The sequence below is a fragment of the Electrophorus electricus genome, chromosome 19, assembly GCF_013358815.1.
Source record: "Electrophorus electricus isolate fEleEle1 chromosome 19, fEleEle1.pri, whole genome shotgun sequence".
Taxonomy (NCBI): Eukaryota; Metazoa; Chordata; class Actinopteri; order Gymnotiformes; family Gymnotidae; genus Electrophorus; species Electrophorus electricus.
The window spans coordinates 4,786,454-4,805,730 of record NC_049553.1 but is presented as its reverse complement, the minus strand read 5'-3'; the positions used below and the strand labels follow the sequence as shown (position 1 = coordinate 4,805,730).

General features: G+C 43.0%; 1 protein-coding gene across 2 annotated transcripts; it reads right to left on the bottom strand.

Moving 5' to 3' along the window:
• Positions 1-1,369: 1,369 nt before the first annotated feature.
• Positions 1,370-18,964, bottom strand: sepsecs (Sep (O-phosphoserine) tRNA:Sec (selenocysteine) tRNA synthase). Of its 2 annotated transcripts, none has more exons than XM_027009912.2 (11): positions 18,700-18,964; positions 18,048-18,202; positions 10,203-10,321; positions 9,917-10,075; positions 9,633-9,786; positions 9,308-9,410; positions 9,095-9,224; positions 8,203-8,294; positions 6,989-7,082; positions 6,557-6,647; positions 1,370-2,155 (listed from the first exon to the last, which is right to left on the bottom strand). In XM_027009912.2, the coding sequence occupies exons 1-11, from the start codon at positions 18,811-18,813 to the stop codon at positions 1,912-1,914; spliced, it is 1,455 nt and encodes a 484-aa protein (XP_026865713.1). In that variant the 5' UTR covers positions 18,814-18,964; the 3' UTR covers positions 1,370-1,911. The 2 variants fall into 2 exon arrangements, with proteins under 2 accessions (XP_026865713.1, XP_026865714.1); XM_027009913.2 differs by having other exon boundaries at positions 18,571-18,779.
• Positions 18,965-19,277: the final 313 nt, after the last annotated feature.

The following is a 19,277-nucleotide window of genomic DNA, read 5'->3' as shown; positions in this document are numbered from 1 at the left end:
TATATCATTGTGTTACTGTATGTCATTGTGTTACTGCATCATAAGACTGCAATGCTTGAATTGACAACTATTTTGAATTGTATTAGCCATCTGTTTTCATTATACAGAAAAGATGCAACATTCGCTAAAGGTTACACACATCACAGTACCTTCGAAAAGTAAGATTTATTTATAAAGTACTCCTTCATTTAGCAACTTGCATTGACCAAATCCTTTACATAGATTCAACATAACTACACATGAAAAAACACAACAGGTAGACAAGTAATGGTACTTTAAAAACAAAAATACTTTAAACTGTAGCCTGTACTGGATTGGTCACCAAAGAAGCGAAGCAAGGGCTGGTACAATATGGTCTCTTTCCTTGGTGCTAGTCAATAACCCGGCTGCACCATTCTGGACTAAGTGTAAATGTTGCAATAGAGACTGATTAATTCCAATGCATACATAATTGTTGTAGTCTATTCTAGAAGAAATGAACACATGAATGGGGTCAGAAAAACAGAGAAAATGCTTAAGCTTTGCAAAGTTTCTGAGTTGGAAAAAGAGAGTTCTACTTCTTATAAGAGTTGTTTATCAAATCTGAGGTCCAAGTCAAAGACAACACCATGATTTTTCCCAGAGAACTTGACACATGAGGACAAATCATAGAAGTAGTTGTAGAAGTAGTTGCTGAGCAGTTGAACACGTTCTGTTTTTGAGATAAGACCTAAACTGCATATCAGGGCCACTCCCTCCACCCCACTCACACACACACAGCCACCAATAAGAATGCTATGGTTGACCATATCAAAAATAGTTTAGATCCAATCACAAAAGGATGGCACAATTTCTGAATCAACAGAGGGTAAAAGGTCCTTGGTCTTATTTCGGTGCTGTACAGTGCTGCCTCAAAATCAGACTGAAAGAAAATCTCAAAAATACTATTATCACTTAAAATGATCAAAGCTGACATACATTTTCTTAGTAATTTAGCTAGAGCTTTTTAGACATTTTTTTGTAGTTTTTCTTTAATGCAGCATTGGTTATAGACACTACTTTCAGTAAGCATTTTCACTGGTCTAGTGTATGTCTTGCCTGTTGATTTGTGGACACCCCAATTGAACAGCTGCTACTTTAACCTTTTTCTTACTAAATAGTTCATTTCTGTCATTTATAATCACCCACAGCCCATCCTCACTAAAAGCTTTAGTACAGAGAAACCTGCAGCTTTCCTGTAGCTGCTCATAAGTAAAAACCGTGCTTTCTAAAAAGTTGCATTTACTCTGTGAATGTTAAAAATGGTAGGGGTATTTGTATGGCATTTCCAATCCCTTAGGCAGGAAATAGAAAGAAAAAAAAAAAAAAAAAGATCCACTGCACATACAACTCATATGCTTTATTTTTTATTTATTTTGGGATAAACTATGTAATTGAATATAATTTCTAGAAGAAAGTCAGTAGACCTCTTTTCATTGCATGCAGTCATACATTAAGGCAAATTAGGGGGAGGCAATTTTGTTCACAAAGGGCTAAATGATTGCCCCATTACAATACGTACAATAAACTGCAGGAGAGCAACATTTTTCATTACTAAAGATATTTTGAAATTATGCCATGTTCAATTGCAAATGATGCCAAACAGCAAAGCATGGGCTGAAAATTAGAGAACCTATGCTTTGATCAGAATACCTTAACAAAATAATCCCTACAATGCCAAGACTACTTAAAATTGTTAAAACGAAATAATCTTTATTAACAGCTTTAATTATATGCCTACACTTCGTTGATTTCCTTTCTTTTAACAGTTCCTTTTAAACCAGGTAGTGTCCTATTTCAGTGCATGATGGAAATGATAATTGAGTCTTTTGTCCAACTCTGTCCACAAGAAATATAGTCAGCTCTCGCAGAACATCTTGTTGAGTTAGTATTTCATTCAGGATACTGTCTGGGCACTGTTTGGTCATCTGGACTCTCATTCTTCTCCGCATTTGACTCTTTCTTAATGGTCTTGAGGCACTTGTCCAGCCGTCTGATTGTGAGTTCCACATCCTCTTTGGTGATGCCAATGGCAGAGGCAGCGTTAAGGTATGGGCATGGGTAGCTGTCTGAATGGGACATGAAGCCTCGGAACGTGTGCCCACTCACAACCTGTTCCATATCCAGTGGCACGGCCCTGAAACAGGAGGAAAAGGTGGAAACAGATTTGGGAAGAAACTATAACTGCTTTGGGACCAGCTCTCTTAAGATACGTGATACCACCATGATTATTTTCAGTGGCTGTCAAAAATGGATCTTTCTTTTTGTAAAGGCAAAAGGTCAGTAGACATTTTCCTGAAAATACAAAAGAAACAAACATGAATATCAGAGAGGCATTAAACTGATGTTATGGGTGACTAAACTGGTTAGTGATTCTTGCCTTACAGCATGATAATTCATATGCCTTTATCTTATAAATATGTTCAATGCACTCAACTGCTGGCCAGTCTCCAAAGCTGAGTCTTACTTTAGGCTAGGGCTCATATAAAGGACTAGATGCTGGGCTAGCATTAGTGCAATGCTCTATGATGTTAGCAACCTCATTTAAATTACACTAGTATTCTGTTCAAGACCATGTAGCAAACAAAATGTGCTTGCAAAAACAAAATTCTGTTATCTCCACTGAGGGCAGCAGTTGAAACATGGAATTTGCTCTGCATCTCATCCCTTGCCCAAAATTAGGTTTTTCAAATGGTAAAAGCACTTTTAAACCTGTCCATAGGGCAACACAAAAGTGACCGTACATACAGATACATCCAAAACCATGCACTCATAGGTCTGTTTGAAGTCCAGTAAAAGCATCCAAAGTGTTTCCATCATATCATGCTGGTAACATAGAAAAATCAATCCAAAAATGTCTTGAGTACTTATACTAAAACCCATTAGAAGACTCATGAACACAATGGACATATAAATTACTCTGCTTTGCTCTATGCATTTCAATAGATCCAAAGTATCGACCTAACCTGAGCCTCACTTTCAGTATCTGTCTAATGGAGAGGCCAGGCCACATATGGGCCATAGTAGCTCTGGTCCAACCAATCAAATTAATCAGAAATCAAATATATGGTTTGCATGTTTGTGGTAAATATGTTGTTTGTATTTTTATTTAAATGATTGGTTACTATATCATAACTATAGCTGGGGTTACTACCCAGTTTAGATGACCTTACCAAGTAACATTTCTGAAGCTAAACGGGCAAGTCACAAAACATTGCTAATTATTCATTTATTCCCGGTATGATATCCGTGGCTGCTGTTTATTTAGCTTTAGGAATAGGGCAAATGAAATGTGACGTGTTGCGTGTTGGCAACTGGTAACAACTAGCTGACTTGTGTGTGACTAGTTAATTAATCAAATATTCCTCATACACAACAAATGAATGCATCAAGTACCTAGGTTAATTAACACCAATTGTCTGTTACAGACCTTTTGGAAACGAACCTCAGACCTCTCTCATGAAGTTGATTATTATTTAGCTGGATCATTGTTATTTGTTTTTTGCCGGAACACAAAATGAGTGACAATTGATCAACTTCTCTCATCACTTGTTACTGAAAAGGAGTACACTTTAAACTAAAGATGGCACCAATCAGATACCATGCATCTGAACCGAGTCAATGTCCCAAAAAAAAAGTTGGATCGGATATTGGGAGAAAAAGTTTAGGGAAACCAATCTGATACAGACACAAATCCAGCTTGAAAATAGCACAGCAGTGCTTTGCCATGGCGTACCGCAGGTCACATGATAACAGCCAGGTTGGACTGAGCAAGTTACATTTGAGCAAAGTTTATAGAGATTGGTAAAGTTGGTAGAATTTTCTTCTCATGGACGATTATAACTGTGTTCATTGTTCAAATGTAAATAGGCATATGCATTTGCACATGTGGGATAACTTACACTGTTATCATGTAAAGTTGGTTTTGATGACACAGAGTGGGGGTACAAGTCATCTGCTTTCCAGTGAGAGCATTTAAATAAATGTATTTATTCATCTGTTCTTTAAAAAAAGATGTTTCCAGTTTGGCTGTGAAGTAAATGAGGTTCAGGGTCCAAGAAAGAAAAAAGAGCAACAGAAACATGACAGAAACTGAGCCGGAGAGGAAAAGACTAATCGAACAAGTACAGCACTCGCCTGAACATTCATGAAGTTATTATTTTAGTGTGTGTTACTACACTTACATTAGTGTGTGTATAGTAATCAGCTGTGTAAAGGAAGTGCTTCTGAATTAGTAGGAGGATGAACAAGTGCAAATATGAAAAAGTAGACGTTTAAATCTCAACATTTATTCCATGTGGTTCTAAAGTTCCAAGAGTGTAGATCAGTTCTTTCCTTTAAGTTTCCTAATTTCATTCCTGCCATAGCAACAATTGGCTAAGCAAACAGATGTCATCAGTGCAGTGTTCGTTAATATTAAAACGCCTTGCCACTGGAAACGACAAATCCTTAATTCTGATGGTCCGAAGGTGCTCAACAAACCGATCACCAAAGCCTTCTCTTGGTTTCTCCAATATAAAGCTGATTACATCTCTTACAAGTAATACAGTAGACTCCCACAGTAATGCATGAGGAGGATATATACCCACACTATAAAGTTTTTGTAAAGGCATTAATTATATAATTTGATTTCTATTGGTCATATCCATGCATGACATCTTTAAAAATATAGCATAAGTAAACCCACAAACAAACACCCAAACAACTAAACCACACATACACACTAGTTTCTAAAGAAAGATATCAAATTGGATCTATATTGTGCAATATTCAAATTCAGGATTTCGGTATCAGATTGGTACAGAGAAACTTCTTATCTTCATTTTAAACTATTCACAACAAAATCCAAAACCTCTTTCAGAACAGGGGTCCACCCAATTTCACAAATTACTTTGAAATCCCCCCCAAAATCCCATTTTTACCCTATAGAAGACCTTTAAAGAGGTCCCCAAAATATTTATTTCATGCACACTAAATGATAGCTTGTAACAAGACAAAGTGCTACTGTGCTTCATTAGTGTATTATCCCATGATTAGTGGATATATACGAAGCCACAAAATAAATGTAGGATTCATATGCAACAGAATGACCTGCTAAAATGACCCGACGCATTTATGTGTTTCTGTACCTCCATTACTGCTGCAAAGTCAAGAAAGGAATCCATTTTCAAACATTAAACTGGACATTGCTATAAAATCCTCCAATTATTATTACAACAGGTTGGAACACAAGCAGCATTTCCCAGAAGCAACATTTCACACCTTACACTTATCCATTTGAACGTTTCCTCTGACACACAAGGCAACATGCTGGACCGAATCTTCACCAGACCTACCACTGCACTAGCTATGAAAGCAAGCCCACTCCACTTCTCAGTTTATCACTTTTTCATTTACACCCTCCCTCTCTGCCCTCCTCTTCAACTTCCCCATACCCACGCTTGCTTCATGCCCCAACATTCACTCCCTGTCCTCTGTCTCTCTTTTGGCCCTGGCTTTCAATCTGACAACAGCTCTACTGCACCCATATCTGCTGGCTTTTCTAGGACTAAAAACTGCTACAAATACTTTTCTCTTTTTCTCGGTAATCCGCTCGCCTAGAACAGGAAGGTCTTATGCCCCATCCACACGCCTGGGCTGTCTGATGTGCTTCTTAGAAACCACAGAGAACGAAGAGAAAACTGCAACTCAATTCATACCATGCTTCTCAAAGTTCACTGTCGACAGGGCTTCTGCAAAGTCATCCTTCTACGAGGGCAAACCAGAAAGCTCAGCATCTGACCTGCGCGAGTTTAACACCATTTCCCTCCTTAATCCCCTTTCCCTCACTCCAACAGGAGCGCCTCGACTCCAACACCGCACATCTAGCAGACATCCCCGAGTCCCTGCAGCTGATCCAGAATGCGGCAGAACGCATTGTTCCGAGTTCTCCAACAGCACTCCACTGTAGCGTCCTCCTCACTGGAGTCTTGTAGCTGCAAGCCTCACCCACAAAGTCAAAAGGTGGTGGAATAAACTTCCATTAGCTCTCTGAACCACTGAGTCCCATGCAGCCTTCAAACGCAGACTGAAGGTCCACTTTTTCAAAACACACTTAAATGAGAACTACTCCTGTGCTTAGTAAAAGCACAAAAAAAACCCCAACCTTTTCTTTGCATTTTTATTTCCCTGTACTGACTCAGATTGCTTTAGCTTGATATTGAACTCTAGCCTAGCCTAGTAGTATAAGGGTAGGTTTTCAACAAAGCCCTATAAATGCTATAAATGGTGTGAATGTTATTGAACTCCCAGTTATCTGTGTAATCTTGTGGGGGAAAAAAAAGAAACCTGATATATAGTAAACTATATATTGAATATAGGTTGCTAACTAAGTAATATCCTACAAATGAAGTGTATTTATTATTAAAAATCAAGCATGGACAGCAAAGGGAGCAACTAACTAGACAAAAATAAATAATTCTAAGGACAATTTGAAGTTGACTATAGTGGAGAAATAAAAAAGATTAACTGTTGAAGGAGAGAAGAAGCTGGAGCTCACCTGGCTCCAGACACCTGTCTGGTGAAGAGCATGGAGCCCAGCTGGGGAACTGCTGTCTCACAGTGGGCCTGCAGCGTCCCCAGGGACATAGCTGAGGACGACAAAAGGCAAAATGTGTTTAACACTGGAAACACAGATAGCGCATCACGTTACACCTCCACTGTTAAAAGGTAACCATACCATTAATTCCGTGCAACACAGTCAGGAACAACGCACCACCGCACCGACTCCTGGCACTTGCTCTTTCCACAATGATACTGAGCACAGAGCGTCAGCGTATGGCAGGACATAATATCAATGACGTGAGAAAAACGTCAGGCCACGTATCCTGGTCAGATGAAGCGATATGTCGTAGTAGCGCGTTGGCCTCATCCAAAGAGGATATGGAGGGACGCGATTTGTGTCAGCGTGGGGTGCGCGTGCGGGTCTCACCCAGTGATATGGGATTGTGAGGCGTGTGCAGCAGTCTCTCTCCGTGCCTCTCAGCCAGCGTCTTGAGCTCCTGAGCCAGGTGGCCGTACAGCTCCTTGAGGCCATGCAAAACCACAGTTATAAATAGCCCTACTCAGGCTAGTCTCAGCCTTTTTTTAGATGCACACTCCGTTTACTGCTCATGTTGCAGTTTCCCATCTGCTGGCATGCTGCTCCATCTGTCTCTCTGTCCCTTGCTCACCCCCCCCCCCCCCCCCCCCCACCTCACTCGCTGTCTCTCTCCTTCCCTGACCCTAAGCAGGGCCAGCACAGCGTTCTGTTGGCCCTGCTCAGGTTTTCGTGGCGGCAGTGCAGCAGAAACAGCAGTGCTGGCGGTATAGTGATTTGACCCTGGGAACAATTACAGTGACGCTAATCCAAGTCCCAACTGAGCTCAGGACATGAAGAGCTTGTTCATTTACCTGCAAGGTCTTCATTGTCCTGTATACACATTAGTGCACACACTTCTTTGTAAGAGGTGTAAGCATTTTATCATTCAAAACAGCATATTTTTTTAAAGCACAAATTAATCAATCAGTGCACCACATGGCGTATCACAGATATAAACGATGCTGAATAAGGAACCCCTATTCTTCATCCAAAGGCTACGATGTGTAATTGTGACATGTTACAATACCTCACATTAGTCAAAAATGTTTTTGCATCTCCCAAGTTAAGGCTGCTTTCCACTCTAGCAATACGGATTACTCACTGGCTGCTTGATGGTTTCAAAGCCCTGACACTGCAGTTGTTCTTGTTATTACATGCATCTATCCATGAAGGTTTTCAGATCAGGCAGCCATGCATGCACCTCTCATAGAACCGCCCTGAAGTAGCACTAACTCGAAAGGAACATCTGTGCACCAGCATGCTTTAGCTGGCAGCGAGCAAGCGTGTGTGTGTGTGTGTGTGTGTGTGTGTGTGCGTGCGTGCGTGCGCGCACGCCTAGCTGCAGCCTGCACTCCTACATGGAGCATTGTGAACACTGCCGACTGCTGCAGCGTTCGCACTGCACAGCTGCACACGCAGGCTTTATGGAAAAGCCTCGACTTGCTCACAATCAATGTTTCCTTGCTTTTTTGTTGTTGGTGTTGTTGCTAATGTTAGCAGCAGTTATGAGAAATGAGAAACAGCACTGTGTTTGGTGTTAGATTCATCATGGCAGGACAGGTCACCTTTCTCTCGCTCAGGAGTTTCTTGTAGCCCCGCGCCCCCAGGGTGAGCAAGGTGATGAGGACGTCCAGAGACGGGGAGGCCGAGGCACGGCCTGGTGGGAAAACAGAGCAGCCATCGTAAATCAGGAGAATACCAGGCAAGGGCAAAGAATCAGGATCACAAGAAAGACAAGGGATGTAATGCAGCAGATACTGCAGTCTACACCACAACATCGACAGTGTAGATAAGAGACAAACCTTTGTAAGCGATTATTCTTCACGTTATTGATTTTATTTATTTATGGCATTTAGCTGACGTACAACTTGAGCAATTGAGAGTTAAGGGCCTTGCTCAGGGGCCCAACAGTGGCAACTTGGTGGTGGTGGGACTTCAATCAGCAACCTTCCGATTACAAGTCAAGTACCTTAACCACTGAGCTACCACTGCATTAGGAAAAAACAATGACACTGCAGCTGATGTTTTAACAAAATGCATGCGGGTAGGTTCGTTTCAGCTCAGCTGGTGGTGTAGTTGCAAGATACGGAGCTCTCAGCGGAATGTTAGAATGCGGCAAAACGGACAGCTGAGTAAAAATGCTGTGGTCTAAAAACTACCCAACAACTTGCACACAGAGCCCAAATGATAGCATCTGGGATTTACCCTACAGCAAGCAGGAGAACACAGGGGGGTGCTTTGAAACAGCACACCAGATAAACAAACAAAGGCCTACAGGACAAGCCTGGGACGTCAAGACACCAGCGCCCCAAGTGAGGCGCTGCGCATTTGGGCGAGGTCCTGCACATTTATAAATATCTTCTAAACTCTCAGAGGCTCTGTGAAGACATGAACATCCACTGCTGGTAGTCAAACTGAATATCGCATGAACAAAATGTGATGGACAGTCATACTAACCCGGGTACATTTTACTGATCTCCTTAATGAAGCCTTCGTCAAAACCAGCAATGACGGCCCCTCCAACTGGGACCATGAAGTTTTTGTCCAAGCTTTGCACGAAAGCATCAATTCTCCCCACTCGTGCACCCTGTGAAGACATACTGTTAGGCCAACCTATTACAGCCACGTCATAGGTATAAAATCTCTCCCACAAAATCAGGCATTCTTCACCTGTTGTATAAGGTGCATACACTTTGAGGACTGCACTCCGTAGGCGTTGTTGACTATGTGAGGAATTTTATGTTTGGCACACATAACAGCGAGTTCCTCCAATCTGTAAAACAAGAGGCACTAAAATGATTCTTTTCCCCCCCCCAAATTAAAATAAAAATATTGCCAAATTTTAGCCTTGCACATTTCAGTATTTGATTATGGTATATGCACTATATAAATACACAAACATGATTCACTGTGATTCAAACATGATTCAGTTGTGTAAGGGCTGCCCCAGTTACAGTGCTGTTTCAGAGGAATTTTAATAGGCCAGTTGACCTGCCTGTCAGGGACACGAGGAGCAAAACAGGAAGTGGTGGAATGGACACACAGGATGTTCTCGGCTCCAAGTTCCTCAATCTTCTTCTCCACTGTCTCCAGATCTGTCCTCAGCTCATCTCCTTCCAGCACGTTCTCAATCACCACTGGCTCAAACCCTGCCAATATTTCCATGCATGTTATATATGGTTTCACAAACTGCTTGTGTAAATCTATATTTTAGTCAGTCATCGCAAAAGATTAATGCGGTCATAAAGTATAATGAACCTAAAATTGTCCAAGCCATACCAGCGGTGACCATGGATTTGAAGCAAGACTTCTGGTCAATGCGTGGCCAAAGTATATAGCGTGCCCTGGGCCTCTGGTGTCTGAGCGTGAGGAAACACAATGTCAAGCTCATTCCAGTTGCCATGGGAACCACAAAGCATGAAGACACACTTCTAACACCTGTGTGAAGAAAATAAGCATCACATATCGCAGACAGAAAGAGGCAATATTGAGCAAGGCCCATCAAGACAAAACAGGCAAATACCTAAAGAGTCTAATTGTATTAAAACAGTGGTTTTACATTTACCTGTGAATTTAAGAACATCCAGCATGACTGAATTGGTGAGCTTGTTAAGGAGACTGGAACCAGCCGCCTTTGGCTGAACAGCAGCAATGTCACCAGAGCGACCGATGCCATGGATCAGTCTGAGGGAGAGAAAAACATGTAGAAACGGTCTGACTCACCCAATACGAGTCATATTAGCTTTCAAATATCAACGTAGCTGGACTATCATCCATCATAGTCTTTAACACATGACAACAGACTCCATGTTCTTATTCTTTAAAATCAGTAGAAATTGAGCCATCTGGCCTGAACAGTCCAAGCAACATCATGTCACTTGTCTCACACTAAATCAAATTAACCACATTACAGAAACATAAAACTTAAGGAGTTTCATCCAAACAAACAAAGAGCAACTCATGATTAGAAATAGAACAATTAAAATTAAATGTAAATTTACCATTTCTTAATACCACCATAAAACACTATACTTTATACTTTAATAACACTGTAATTGACAACCCCCGTTGCCTCCTTCAAATATCTTCAAATATATAATGAAACCCTGTAAATACACTCCAATATGGCACAGCCCTATAGAAATATGACACCAGAAAAGATCAATACCTTCAGTACCTTCAAATATCCATACCAAAGAAAATTCTTTCCAAATTATATAAATTAATATCTACTGTAGACTGAACAATTTCTGTCCCAATCAGAGCCTGGGAAAAAGACAAAACAAAAAGACTGTTAACACATTTTGGACCCAAATCTGCAGGAATACCTTTACTATGCCTAGCAATACTAACCTACAACTACAAGGTAATCCACAGAGCACATCACCCAGTACAAAATATAGAGGATGGGATTTAAGACTCCAATATGTGCTCACAATAAACACCCCAGATAATTATTGCTGTGCCATCTGCACACTAATTCAACATTTCTGTCAAGACATCATTTCTCTCCTTATGGGCTATAGCATTCCACCAACCCCACCCCTGTTCACTTGAAGACCTCTCAATAATAAATCCACCAATCCAAAACTCAAAATCCATACCAATCACCTTAATCGCCAAGAAAACGATCCTCTTAAATTGGAAAAACTGGAAAAAAGTGCATTCTGTGGAACTGGCAGTTAGGACTGCATTTGATATCAAAAGAAATATTAGGCAGGAAATTGTAAACGCCAACGCTCCACTAAAAACTACAGTCAAGCCATAATTTGTTCTTGCTTCTAGAAGTCCAAGTTGATATTGAAATGCAATCTAAATAAATACTGCACCACTAAATGAGTCTTTTCCAAAAGTCAAATTCAAGCACGATCAAAAAACTCATAAAACGCTCAAATTCATTCAAAAGCAACCCACGCTGGACACGCACACAAACATGAGTTATATAACTGTTTTATTTTTGAGAAAGTATCACATTCTCCGGTGTTCTGTAAACTTGTGCACTCGCCAGCAACACGTTCTCCAGCAGTAAATGTCGCCATGACAACCACTAAACTTTTACGATTATAAATGCAGGGCACATTTGCACTACTTTATCTGTCATGCAAAGACAAAAAAAAATAAAAATTTCATCTCAGTAGAGAAACTGAGACTGTTTTGGAGTGAACCAGGTAGGCAGGTGAGGAGTGGCTTCACCTGATGTACTGAAGTCAGTCGTTCCACAAAGGGGTAGGGGACACGCCACGTCAAGAGTGCACATACGCAGGCCCACATACAAACATTGCAATTTATTATTATTTTTGTTGCTTTGTTTTTGTTCGTTTTATCTTGCCGGATAACTGGATTGATCATTTTCATTTCATGTATATAGTTATTTATATAAATATTGAATATAAAAATAGTAAATACTTAAAATCATACTAGTCCTGGGGGAGCCTTGGGTGGGGGCTAATGGTGGCAAGACCTAAAGGCCTGAGAGTATATATTTTCTTTTTAATCCAATTAAAAATAGGAACCTCAGCAAGCAGGATGCTTGTAATGTAAAATTAGCTGCCAATATCCATTTTACATTCTGAAAATAAATTACTTGCTTCACTTTACTGCAACATGATGAAACTTTTTTTTGGATTATATCTGATCTTCCACACAGCCTGTTAGAAGGTAGACACATATCCAACATTAGACTAATTCTTGAAATTTTTAGTTTACCCTGAATTTAGAAGCCAAGACGCTATTTTTTTCTTCAATTTTTACAAAGCTTTTGTTACTTTAGAACATCCTTTCATTTCTGAAGCTTTGAATAAATTTGATTTGAAATAATTTTACAAATGTAATACATATCCTGTATAAGGACATTAACAGCTGCATTTCTTTGGCGTCTGGAACAACTTCTCGGTTAATTATCGAAAGTGTCACGTCTGGTCGGGACACGCCCACTCCTGCTAGGGATCACAGCACCTACCCACATCGTTCCCAATCACCTGCTCATTGATTATCCTCACCTGTTCCCTATGATCAGTTTCCACCATTTAAACCCACAAGTCCCAGAAGGCAGCGCTGCGCATTAGCTGGCCACAGATCGGAGAACTCTGGACGCTTCACCCCGCTGCCTTCTAGGAGAGAGATTGTTTTGTTTCTTCTTCAGTGCTTATTTATATTATTCTCCTATGGATAATAAAGAGCATTTGCGTGTTACCCCGCCTCTCGTTTCCTCTGTGCCGTCACCGTTACACACCGTGTAGCCGACTGGGAAAGAGGCGAGTAGCCCTGACTGGGCGCACCTGCTTGCTGCACGGATGACGGCTCTGGAACAGCAGGAAATCGGAGAGACTCGCTCTCTCGCTCAGAGTCTCGGACTTTGTGTGGAAAGTCTCACTACGAGACCCGATAATCGAGCCCCCCCTCTTGAGGTTCTGACGGCCTCCGAAGGGGTAAGGTGTTTAACTGTCACCCCAGAGACCTACGGAGGAGACCGCGAAAGTTGCAAGGGGTTCACTGTCCAATGAGAACTTTTTTTGGTTATCAACCCCGTCTGCCGGATCATGCCAACAATTCACCGCTGATGAACGATTACCATGCTTTCATACAGGAAATGAAAGCCCTATTATACTATCCACGTAAGGGGCAACTCTGCGGGCAAGCTTTGCTGCGTAAAACAAGGACCATGGTCAGCGGCTGAGTACGCCACGGAGTTCCGAACGCTCGCGGCAGGCACGAAATGGAACGAACCAGCGCTAGTAGACGTGTTCCTAGGTGGTTTGCAGGTGGAACTGCAGGCAGAATTAGCCTGCAAACAGGAGGTGGCCACCCTAAATGCGGCAGTAGATCTGGCCATCACATATGACCGCCTTCTGCAGGAGAGACGACGTCACCTAGACCGAAGGATGCCGCTTTGGGAGGGAACCCCGCCGAAGGTACTGGCGGAAGCCCTTGAGGAACCGATGCAATTGGGCGTGGCCGGAGTACATCGCAAACCCAGAGAACGGAGGAGAAGTGGCAATTTGGCGAGTTGTTCACTGGCCCCATCTATGTTTAAAATGCCTGTTAAGGTGTCACACCAGGGTTGTCTCCTTTCTGCCGCAGCCCTGATGGACTCTGGAGCTGCGGGCAACGTAATGGACCAGGATTTCACAAGAAAGTTGGGGATAAGAGCGAGTCTCCTACCCTCTCCCCTAAGCTTGTAGGCAATTGACGGAGGACCTGTGGGTTCGGGCTACATACTCATGTCACTCCCCGTGTACTCGTAGAAACAAACGGGAAACACTCTGAGCACATCTCCTTTATCGCCTTTCCTCTCTTGTTCACTCCCCCTGTTTGCCCTGGCTGAGAGTGCACAACCCCCACCTGCAGTGGACCGAATTGTATCCTCGAGTGGGCGGCATCCTGTGAAGGAAACTGCCTCCCTACCCGGGCTGTGCCTCTCCAATCAACTATGATGGAGAGCCCCGAAGCTGGGAGAGACGTTGCCGTTCCTCAGGAGTACAGCGACTTGGCACAGGTGTTTAGTCCCACAAGGGCCACTCAGCTTCGTCCTCACCATGAGTGGGACGGTGCCATCACTCTTAAAGAGGGTGCTGTGCCTCCCAGGTGTGGGATTTCTCTCTCACAGGAGGAGGCGTGGACAATGGGGAGGATTTGCAGCAGGGATACATTCGTCCCTCCACCTCCCCAGCCTCTGCAAGCGTGTTTTTTGTAAAGAAAAAGGATGGAGCGCCGAGACCCTGTGTGGATGACAGAGGGCTCAACGAACTATTAGTACGATATCCTTATCCTCTACCCTTAGTGCTAGCTGCGCTTGAACAATTGAGGGGAGCCAGGCTGTTTACTAAGTTGGACCTGCACAGTGCAAATAATCTAATAAGGATTAGGGAGGGCAATGAGTGGAAAACAGCCTTCAGTATGTCCACAGGGCATTATGAATATTTAGTCCTGCTGTACGGTCTAGCCATGGCCTCCTCGATATTCCAAGCATACATAAATGAGGTCCTAAGAGTGTTTCTGGGTAGATCCGATGTCGCTTATATAAACATCCTGATCCATTCCCTCTCCTGGGACCAACATGTGCGCAACGTTAGGGCTGTCCTCTGTGTTCTCTTACAAAATAACCTTTACTGCAAAGTAGAGAAATGTGAGTTCCACCACAGGGAAGTGAGCTTTTTAGGTTGCATTATTCGCGAGGGTCATGTGCGCATGCAACCATACAAAGTGGAGACAGTAATGAGATGGTCAAGAATGCAGACGCGCAGAGAGCTACAATGTTTTCTTGGGTTTGCTCATTTCTGCCGCAGGTTTATTAGATAATTCAGCACTCTCGCCAGGCCCCTTACGGACTTACTTCTGAGGACAGGCCAAGAAGGTAAAATGGAACCCCGAGGCGGAGAGATCCTTTGTGGAGTTAAAGACCGCCTTCTCGACCGCTCCGGTTTTACAGCATCCGGATACCAAAAGGCCTTTCGTAGTAGAGGTGGATGTGTTGGACGTAGGAGTTGGCGTGGTATTGTCCCAACACAGGGGAGAGGCTGGAGAACTACAACCTATAGCCTACTTTTCAAAGAAACTCAGCCCCGCTGAGAGGAACTATGGGATGGGAGATCGGGAACTACTGGCGATGAAACTCGTGGCTGAGGAGTAGAGACAATGGCTGGAGGGAGCGCAACACCCCTTTAAGGTCATCACCGATCATAAGAACCTGGAGTACCTGCAGAACTGCAAGAGGTTGAATTCCCGGCAAGCCCGTTGGTCACTCTTTTTCTCCAGGCTTACATTTCGTGTCACTTATAGACCGGGGGAGAAGAACCTAAGGACGGACGCGCTCTCTAGGCAACATCACGCAGAGGCCTCACCGTCTCTTTGTGCCACCCAAACACCGCAGAGCCCTTATTGTGTGGGAACACCTCGGTGGGAACGGGCCATCCGGGGTCTACATGTACGGCACAATTACTAAAGTGCTTGCTATTGGTGGCCTGCAATGAATAAAGTAATAGTAAGGTTTGTGGTGTTGTGTGCAGATTGTGCCTGCTGCAAAAGCCCACACACCCCACCAGCAGGTAAGCTGCTTCCCTTAGCCACTCCTATGCGTCCCTGGTCTCATTTAGCTATTGATTTTGTTACAGATCTGCCTGCCTCTGAGGAAAACACCGTAATACTGGTGATCGTAGATCGGTTCTCTAAGATGGTAAGGTTTGGTAAGGTTTACCGCTAAAGGGCCTATCTACTGCCCTGGAGACGGCTGACCATCTCTTCCGCCATGTATTCCGGCAATTCGGTTTGCAGGAGGATAGTCTCTGACCGGAGTCCTCAGTTCACATCGAGACTCTGGAAGGAGTTGCTCAGGAAACTGAACATCACTGTCAGCCTGATTTCTGGATACCACCCCCAGGCTAATGGACAGGTGGAAAGGGTGAATCAAGAACTGGGCACGTTTTTGCGTTTATATTGCCGACAGCACCCCGAGACCTGGAGTGCAGTCGTGTACTACAAAAGAAAGGCAGATCAGAAAGGTGGGGAGACCCTCGTTTTGAACTGGGGCAGAAGGTATGGGTTTCGACAAAATAGGTTTGCCTGGAAGCAGCAGGGCATCTCAGGCCTTCCACGTGTCAGCCCTAAAACGGGTGATAGGGGGTCGCCTCGCAGGGGAGGGTAACCCCTTGAAAGCTCCACCACCATCCCTGGTCATTGAGGGGGGGCCAGCATACACGATGCATGCCTTACTTGATTCCAGGCGGAGGGGTGCACGACTGCAATACCTAGTGGACTGGGAGGGGTACGGTCCAGAAGAACGGTGTTGGATACCAGCCTCCCAGATGTTGGACCCCCGACCTCACAGCCTCTTTCCACAGGGAATATCTGTTGAAGCCCGCTCCGCGTCGTCCGGGCCGACTGCGCGCCAGGAGGCTGGCGGGGTCTCTGGGGGGGGGGTGTGTTTCTGTCACGTCTGGTCGGCTCCCCAGCAGGAGGGCCTTGCCCACTCCTGCTAGGGATCACAGCACCTACCCACACCGTTCCCAATCGCCTGCTCATTGATTATCCTCACCTGTTCCCTATGATCAGTTTCACCCATTTAAACCCACAGGTCCCAGAAGGCAGCGCTGCACATTAGCTGGCCACAGACCGGAGAAGTCTGGACGCTTCACCCCACTGCCTTCTAGGAGAGAGATTGTTTTGTTTCACCAGTGTTTATCTACATTATTCTCCTATGGACAATAAAGAGCATTTCCGTGTTACTCCGCCTCTCAGCTCCTCTGTGCTGTCACCGTTACAGAAAGCAGTCGCCGAGACTGACTTGTCTCCACTTATTCATTTCTTTTGGCAGCTGAACTACTCCCATTTGTATGTTCTCCACTGTTCCCCCCGTTGGCAGACGACACACGGCTGTTTTTGCAGGATGAATGTCAAGCTCTACTGGTCTTAAATAAAAAAGATCTGTTCTCTAAGTCTTCTGGACTACAAATAAATAAGACTAAAAGGGAGATTATTCATGTGTATTAATCAGACAAGGCTCTGGTTTAAGGAGCTTAAGTGAAGCGTTGCATTAATTATCTCTGTGTTGATGTAAAGTAGAGCAATGAAAAGATGATTAAAACTTTCAGACTAGATTTGAAAAAAACAGTAATGAATACATAAACAGTATGGAAACCAGTTGATGAGGGTGGCTTTCTTACAATAAATAAAGTATTTGAAATAAATGGGATAAAGAGAGACATTTGTAACTTTGACTTATCCTGGTTTTGGATCCCTAATTTGATCTTTGAATGCTGCAGTAATTATAAACATAGCAAACTACCTATCAAACTCTCTAATTTTCATAAGCAAGCACTTACTTCCAGGAACACTGCATTTAAACATAGCTTTTCCCCCATACCTGTGTAATATGGAATAATGAATGTGTTATCCAGTAAGAAATCTTTATTTTTATACAGTAGTGGTCGAATCAGGACATTATTTTCATTTCTGACCTGCTGAATGAACAAGGAGAATTTGACTGCTATGATTTTGTGATGCTGAAGAGGTAAACATGTAAAATATTATATCAAAGTTAAAAATAGCATTCCACTCAGTTTAAGGGCTTTATTTGGAGCATATGTGAGTTATGATTCCTTGTCTAACAGCTTTCTATCACAATCAATTAGTGGAGTCAACACCGCAGATAAACACAATAACTACCTTATTAGGACATCCTCTCAAAGATTTTGGATGGATGCATCCGTTTTACTCTTTATGCCCATTAGCACAACCCTGAAGATTTCTGGCAGCATGACTTTTGTTTTACTGTCAACTATTAAACAAATAACATAGATCTTGATAATGCTGTAATTACTGCTGTCTTCTTGGAAAATTTCACTTCCAGAGCCTTGAATTCTAACGCACATCCTAAAAAAAACAGAAATCAAACACCTATAATATCTAAGTTTACCTGTAATGTCGTCTTGCCACCAGGTTGGACGCTACTCTGCCCTCTCTCTCTCCCACACCGCAGTTTCCGAGGAAGTTGTTGCTGTCCATCACTGCGAGCTCGTTCAGAAAGAGTTCCGTGGTGCTCTCGCTCCATCCTTCCTCAGGACATTTCCCCTTAGAAAAAACAAAAGCAAAGCCCAGTAACTGTGTACCTGGAGCACCATGAGCACACAAGCGCTTTACACACACACACATACACACGCCTGGGTCATTCACAGCGTGGACCTAACTGCGGGTGTAATTAAGATGGCTAGATGACCATCAGAAAACCAACATTTCGGTACATCATGCTAATGTAATGTAATGTGATGTAATGTCCAGGCCATGGAAGGCGGTTAGCTAGCTGCTCAGCCACAATCACAAGAACTGCAAGAACTGCAACGAGACAAGGCTCAGAAATCAATGCTGCCGTAAACCGTCCTCATAAGCGCCGTTTAATTCCGATGCCCATGCAGTTCATTATAAAATGAAATACTGGGTACCTGTTAGCTAATCGCCATTAACAGCGCATGGTGTAAAGAGTCTTTTCTGGGGTTTAGGATATTTAGTTTATCTTCAGAAAAAAAAAGGGTTATAGAAGTTTAACTTGGGTGGGTCTCGAGCAAACCAACCTGGTCTAGGAGAATTCTAACGAGTTGCTCGTGCCCGCGGCGCGCCTGCAGCCCCTGACGCACGTACGAGGGCGAGACTATTTTTGCGCTCAGTGCGAAGTTGTCGGTGTTCATTTCTGAGCCTTGCGGCAGCGCGGCGTGTGGATAACAGATATTGTCCTGTAATGCACCAGCTGCGGATTGCAGAGTGACGCCGAAGCAGCTAACACGTGGTTCAGAGAGTCACAGACGCTGCACTAACGGGCTAACAGTTCGTTAGGCGAAAACGAACAGGCGGAGTGAGCAGACGAACTTCCCGTTCACGTTACCAAACCTCCACCCACCGATCCCTTCTGTTTCAAAATAGTAGTACTACTACTCGCCTCTCTATAAGAGCGTACTTCTAAAGGAATAGGTTTTATATATATATATATATATATATATATATGTATATATATACACACATATATATATATATATAAAATTGTTTTTATAAATATATATATGTATATATATGTGTATATATATATATATATATATATATATATATATATATATAATTTTTAATAAATATATATATTTATATATATATGTATATG

Coding starts and splice junctions, on each gene's coding strand:
- sepsecs (XM_027009912.2), bottom strand. CDS start 18,813: ATGAACACCGACAACTTCGCACTGAGCGCAAAAATAGTCTCGCCCTCG. Junction 9,225..9,307: donor GTATGCACCTTATACAACAG/GTGAAGAATGCC, acceptor ATGTCTTCACAG/GGTGCACGAGTGGGGAGAAT. Junction 2,156..6,556: donor AGACAGGTGTCTGGAGCCAG/GTGAGCTCCAGC, acceptor CTCCTGTTTCAG/GGCCGTGCCACTGGATATGG.